General features: G+C 28.6%; 4 protein-coding genes across 4 annotated transcripts; 3 read left to right on the top strand and 1 right to left on the bottom strand.

The window, feature by feature from the left end:
* Positions 1 to 141: 141 nt before the first annotated feature.
* On the top strand, positions 142 to 1,320 carry EIN_467120 (hypothetical protein; the record flags this gene model as incomplete). Its single annotated transcript, XM_004182956.1, has 1 exon — positions 142 to 1,320. One exon carries the CDS (start codon positions 142 to 144, stop codon positions 1,318 to 1,320), a length of 1,179 nt encoding a protein of 392 aa, XP_004183004.1.
* Positions 1,321 to 2,803: 1,483 nt separating this feature from the next.
* Positions 2,804 to 3,481, top strand: EIN_467110 (hypothetical protein; the record flags this gene model as incomplete). Its single annotated transcript, XM_004182955.1, has 1 exon — positions 2,804 to 3,481. The coding sequence occupies one exon, from the start codon at positions 2,804 to 2,806 to the stop codon at positions 3,479 to 3,481; it is 678 nt and encodes a 225-aa protein (XP_004183003.1).
* Positions 3,482 to 3,586: 105 nt separating this feature from the next.
* On the top strand, positions 3,587 to 4,484 carry EIN_467100 (replication factor-A protein, putative; the record flags this gene model as incomplete). The annotated part of the gene is made up of 3 exons (XM_004182954.1): positions 3,587 to 3,620; positions 3,661 to 3,763; positions 3,788 to 4,484. 3 exons carry the CDS (start codon positions 3,587 to 3,589, stop codon positions 4,482 to 4,484), a joined length of 834 nt encoding a protein of 277 aa, XP_004183002.1.
* Positions 4,485 to 4,923: 439 nt separating this feature from the next.
* Positions 4,924 to 6,195, bottom strand: EIN_467090 (hypothetical protein; the record flags this gene model as incomplete). Its single annotated transcript, XM_004182953.1, has 1 exon — positions 4,924 to 6,195. The coding sequence occupies one exon, from the start codon at positions 6,193 to 6,195 to the stop codon at positions 4,924 to 4,926; it is 1,272 nt and encodes a 423-aa protein (XP_004183001.1).
* Between the last annotated feature and the right edge of the window lie 585 nt (positions 6,196 to 6,780).

Here is a 6,780-nt window from a genome sequence, read left to right as displayed (position 1 = left end):
TTAATTACTAATATAATGAAATATCATTTTTTATCACATTTTTAAATTACACATATACTTCAACTTTATTAGTTTAAACTTTTAATATAAATTTCGTCGTTGTAATATCTAATTTAAGGTGTTTAATTTATCTTAAAAAGTATGTTGTTCCTTCTAATAACACTACTCATCTATTCCGTAGTCTCCACAAAGTTTTTAATAGTGACGAAGGATGGTCTTGATGCCGCATACCTTCGAGTCTTCCCGGACACCTGTTACGACATGTCTCCACTCTATCCCGGGAAGTATGCCAAATTCTCCATATCAGCAGACAACACCATTTCTGCTCAAATGGGCATTTCTTGTACTTTAATGTTATCCATCCCAGTACCAAATGGGTTTAAATATACCGTTTCTGAGATTCTTCCGGCTTATGAAGTCCGAGGGAGGATGTTTGGAGTCGACACTTGTGAGTACCCAGCGGCTGAAGGTACCGTTGAAGTCTATATGAAAAGTGGGTGTTGGTTGATGAGCAACTCCTCTGTATCTGTCACACGTCAAGACGGAAAGATCAACTTCAACACATTCAATCAACACTGTGAAACGTTACAAGGAAAGTTCATGTTTGACTATGGGACTTGCAATTCATTGGAACCCATTTTTAATGAAAAAATTTATATACAATTATATAAAGAGGAAACTGCTGACGAGAAGACGGCAGTGTATGCCCAGCGTGCTAATTACGACTCTCTGCTTATCGGATATGAGCCAGAAAAGTGTTATAAAACCGATACAGACAATAACATATACTCACAATTTTCAGTGCAAAATGGAGTTGTGACCGTGAAGACTGGAAACTCGTGCAACACTCTTAAAGCTTCAAATATGAAGACTGCTGGGAGCTCAGATGTGTATCTCTACTCATCTACTTCACTCCCTCAACACATCGTTTCAGGAAAAATCTTTGGGAGCAATACATGTGCTGCAGAGTCTAATGAAAATGTTGGGGAATTGTATCCAAGAGTTGGGTGCTTTAAAGTATTAGATGGGAAATATGTCCAATATTCCACTAGTGGAAGTAATGTCGATGTGACGTTCTACACCGACGATAAGTGTACTGTTGTAGAATCTGATAGTAAAACCAACTTTGGAGAGTGTAAAGACATCAAAGAAGTACTCGGAGTCTCGGCGTATTTCAAACCAACGCAAACTGCACCAGTAAGAGACCCAGTCGCTGATGGAAAACAAATTCCAGTCACTCCTGTTATAAAACCAAATGAAGCAGATAAAGCATTTGGATTTGTTATGTTCTTCGTGGTGGTCATTTTAGTTATTCTTTAAGTTTTTTATTACAATTATTACACTCTGATTATATATTCTGGAATATTTAATACAGTCAATATTAGATAAGAGGGCTATTTGATTTAAAGATTTATTTGATAAAAAACCATAAATTAGAATGGGGTCTCTAATTGGATATTGAAAAAAATCAAAAAACAACAATTTTTATCTTTTTTGCCATTTTTTTTATTATTTCCAGTCCAAAACCTTCAAATGGTAATACAAAAACCAAATCGTCATTAAGTTGAAAAAAAAATCAAATAATTTTTAAAATTAATTTAAAAGCAAATGAGTTTTTCATCTAAAACCGAAATAATGTTAATTAACGTGTCGTTGGAGTGCGTTAAATTGTTATAAAACAACGCATGTTTATTTTAAAACCAATGGTTGTCATATTGCTCTTCATATGTTCGGTTTAAATACTGTTTATGTCGTTATTAGTATTTTGATTTTATAACGGACGTTTTGTGGTTTAATAAACACTAATAAAATAAAGCATTTGTTTTTCATATTATAAATCACAAAAGTTTTTATAAAAAATGCAAAAATATTTTTAAAGTGAAAAAATAATTTGGAATTTTGTTGAGACAAAAAAATAAATAAGGTATTTTTAATAATTATTCAAGTTTTTATTATTTAACCTTATATCGAATAAAACTGGAACTTAGAATGGACTATTATCGAATATATAGTGTATATGATTTTTATTTATTGTTTAATATATAATGTTCTGTATTTTCAGAAAGTTGATTTATATTTTTTTAATATTTTTTAAAGTGAATAATTAAATATTTCCATCTTTTTAATTGTTTCTTGTGTTCCAATTGATTAAATAAGTATTATTATATGATACTTTGAACTTATTAGTTTAATATAAAACATGGGACTTTTTGCAAAAAGTTTGGATATCACAATTATAATTACACACGTCACCATTTATAACTAAAATGGTATTTTTGTCATGTGAATTAGTACTTTATTATATTAAATTTACAGCAAAAAATATTTTTTTAAAACTATAACTTTTTTGTACAATGTGGTAATTGGTATTGTTATATATTATAATATAAAAATTGTAATTTTTGTTATTATATTTTATTGTGAAGCCATTATATATTTAATCTACTAGTATTATAACAGATATAAAATATTTATTTTTATTATTTGGTCTAGACTTATTGGTTTACAGTTTGATAACATTAAGTGTAAATAGGTTCTTTTTGATTATAAAAATAAAAAATGTTTTTACTTCATTTGTAAATCATTATTCATACATGGTTTTTATCGTTTTTTAAACTAATTTATGATACAATGGTTTAAAAGTTTGAAGAAATTTAAATGTTCAATTTATAATTTAGTCATTATTTTTATAAAATTCCCATTTATTCATACAAAACAGTTACAAAGGTGCTTCTATTATCCATTTTTATTATAACAAGTGTATAAATTGATAAATTCCATAACTTAAAAAACAATTTTAAAAATGTCAATGTCTGACATCATTACTAAAGGAAATTTGCTTGAGCTCTTTCAAACTTCTGTATTTACTAAACCGCTTATTGTCAGGGTTAATCGTATAACAAAATCTACAGTAATAGAAGCAACAATTGGCGACGATGTTATATTATTAGATGCTTATTTTTATGAGTCTAAGGACCAATTAGAAATCATTAACGATGGTGACTTTTTAAAAATAATGAAAGCAGAATTTCACATTTTGTGTTCTTATTCAAAAGAAACACAAATTAAATTAGAAATTATTGAATATGAAAAAGTCGACACCACACGAGATAAACTTGTTACTTGTGATTACGGAAACGGTAATGACTTGAATCTATTCAAATGTAAAATAAGTAAAGTTGATACAAAGGTTGATTCTTCAGACTTATCAAAAAGAAAAATCACACCATTTGCTGTGATCACAACGATGACAAACAATGTCACTATTAAAGGGCGAGTAATATCAAAAAGTAACATAACAAAAAAAGTAACAGGAACAAAATTTTGTTTTTTGCTTCAAGACGCTAATGAAAATGAAATGACAGTTAATTGTTATGATAATGAATGTGAAGAGGCGTTTGATAGGTTTCAAGTTGGATCAGTGTATTTCATATATTGTAGACAATTTAAAGAAAAAAAAGACTGGTATACATTTAATTGAAAAGTAATTGATGTGAATATGACTTATACATGTGAAATACCGACGCAAGAGTCTAATAATGATATTCCTTCAAAAGGTTTAATCACTACAATTTCTTATTTAAAAATGCAACCGTTGAAAATTGTACGATGTGAGTGGAGTTGTAATTAAAATAAACAAAGAAGATAATGTAACCAAAGGAGGTAAAGTGTATCGGACTATATTAGTCGTTGATCAATCGAATTATATCATTGAAATTAAATTTTGGGGTGACACCTCGACTCTACCAGACAAACTCGAAATGTTTGAAAAAATATACACATTCAGAAACGTGTTACTTGGAGCATTCAAAGTACGATCATTAAACTTTTTTGAATATAAATCGACTTATGAAATAAGTGAGATTAATGAAGAAACAGACAAATTGATTTCAAAGTTAAAAGGGTGTAAAAGAGAAGATGGAAACTACGAATTTGACAAACCCAATTTCACGAATTTGAATAAGATTTTTGAAGTAACACAATTTCCTCGTTATTCGATACAAGAAATGACAAAAAACATTCATTTAACAAATCAAGACGTTTACGGGTATGTTACCGCTTTCTTCATATTATTTAGAAAAGAAGTATGCTATTATTATGGGTGTCCAACATGTAAAATAAGTGTTGAAAAAACTGCACACAAATGTAACCATTGTAACCGTGATAAAATAAATCCTATTAAATATTTTAAACTTATCGCTACAATTCAAGACAGTTCAAATCAACAAGAAAGTGTCATTTTATTTGATGATGTGTTGGATGATTTATTTGGAAAAACTACTGATAAAATGGTGGCAATGCAAACCAATGATACTGACAAATTTTATAATTGTTTAAAAGCAAAAACTTGTGTGTTATTTAAAATGGATTTAAAAGGAAAACAAAAATTGTATGAAAACTCGTATAGAACGGCGTTCATACTGTGTGGTATAAGTGAAGTGAAAGAAGCAAACAATTCACTTCAAAAGAAATTGAATACTTGAAAGAATATAAACAAAAATAGTCGAAAGGTATCAAAACCTCTTTATAAGGTTAAACAAAAATACTTTATCAAACATTTTGTTTGTTTTTTCATCATAAAATGGCTGTTATATAACTGATTTATAACAAAAAGATATTTTAAGACAACTACCAGATTTCAATAAATATATATTGGCATTTTCACTATATTTAATAATTAGTAAACATGTTTGTTAAGACTAAATTTAAATATAATTTTTAATTGACTTTTTGCAAATCTGAATATTTCAAAGAAATGAATATATTTATTCATTAATTTATAAGAAAAAGATTAATAAATTTTGTATAAATAAATAAATCCGTTTTCTCACAATTATGACAAACAAAAATTTTTCAAAATTATTTTCAAACTTAAAGACTTTATCAATGTAATCATTTAAATTTCAGCTCCAAACTTAAAACTCATTTGTTATGTTTATTAAACCTTTCCCATGGCATGATCGGCCCTTCTTCTTCTCTTCTAAATACATACGTATTGTTTTGAAATGCGTCCTTATCTATTTTAGTGTTATTACACACTACAACTTCATTAAGTGAACTACAATTCCAAAACGCGCCTCCCCAGATCCTTTTCAAGTTCTTAGTAAAATTGATTGCACTCAAATTTCTACAGTCAACAAAGCAATTCATTTCAATTTCCTTAATACTACTAGACATCACAACCTCCACTAAATTGGTGCACCCAATAAAACCGCCATATGGCAATGTTATGATATTATCAGGAATGTTGATAGAAGTCAGTCCACAATACCGGAAAGCTTCTTGTTGGATTTCAGTGACGCTTTTTGGTATGACAAAATTTGTGAGTTGTTGACATCCATAAAATGCTTCTCTTCCGATCATTTTTAAGTTGTTTGGTAACACAATTTCTTTGAGATTTTTGCATTCTGAAAAACACCCATCCGCTATAATACTCAAACTCCTGGGTAATCTTACTTTGCTCAATGAAGTGCACCTCCCAAAACAATACTTCCCAAGCTCGGTAATACCTTTTGGAACTTCAAATGATTGAAATGAGTAACACCCATAAAAAGCGCTATCCCCAAGTGTACCCAAGCATACGGGTATGCGCACAGATACAAGGGATGTGCAAAATGAAAAACATGAATTTTTAATTGACTCAATTCGGCCAGTCATTACCACAGAAGTTAAAGAATAACATTTTGCAAAGGAAGACTCTCCCAATGAATTAATTTTCTTCGAAAGTGTGAGAGCAACAAAAGTATCACTCTGATAATCAGAAAAACATTTATTTGCTATTGATACAACGTTTAAAGGTATCAAATCTCCAAAGGCGTTAAGATCAGTTGAAGTGTAACAAATTCGTTTAAATGAAAAGTTCTTATTTTGTGGACACATCGATGTTGAATAGTCGACGGGGTACCATATGTTTACAACAAAGAAATTATATATAGACTTTGGTATAGAAACACGTGGTTTATTTAAATCGAAAAACTGAAAGCCGAAGTTTTCGGAGTCTGGAGACCAAATATTCAAAGTTTCAATAGAAGAAAAGTACTTTATAATCGTATTGTTTATCGGAATCGGATTGAAATGAAATCGAGAGAGATTGCCGTTATACTTTTTACACACCATCTCAAGTGCTATAAAGTCTGTGAATGATAAAAAGTATTGAGAAACAACCATTATGTGGTATGCATCTAATTGAATCATGTAATTTCTGAATGTTTGATGAAGTTTTTTTTAATCACAATTGTTAAGAACTAAAATATGAGGTTTTATTATTAATTGATTCAACAATAATAATTAAATAATGTTAAAATTAATTTTTGTAATTACCAAATAACTTTTAAATACAACATTGTTTAAAAAATAATTAAAAAACTAACATAACACATAGTTAAGACAACTAGAAAGATTCATTATGAATTAATGATAAACCAAATCAAGGTTTTAATTTATTTGTTATTCATATTTTATAATTTTATTATAACATTTAAGATATACTTTTTGGTGTAAAATATTGAGTTTTAAACAATTGGAAATTATTAATATCAATTAATTATAATCAATACTAGGGTGCGCAACCGCAAACCAAAATTGCCCCAAAAGCCCGTTTTTTACATTAAAAATCTATTTGCATAAGACAATCATTATTTTTCAATAATCGCAATCTGCAAATTCCATGGAACTTGTAGTTCCTTTTTGAGATATGCCATTTCGACCAAAAAATCAAAGATTAACAACAAAAAGAAAAAACCTTTTATTATTATTATTTTCATTTTTAATTTAAAAATC

The sequence above is a fragment of the Entamoeba invadens genome, assembly GCF_000330505.1.
Source record: "Entamoeba invadens IP1 unplaced genomic scaffold scaff_1105074725099, whole genome shotgun sequence".
Taxonomy (NCBI): domain Eukaryota; phylum Evosea; order Mastigamoebida; family Endamoebidae; genus Entamoeba; species Entamoeba invadens.
This window is presented reverse-complemented; position numbering and strand designations above follow the sequence as displayed.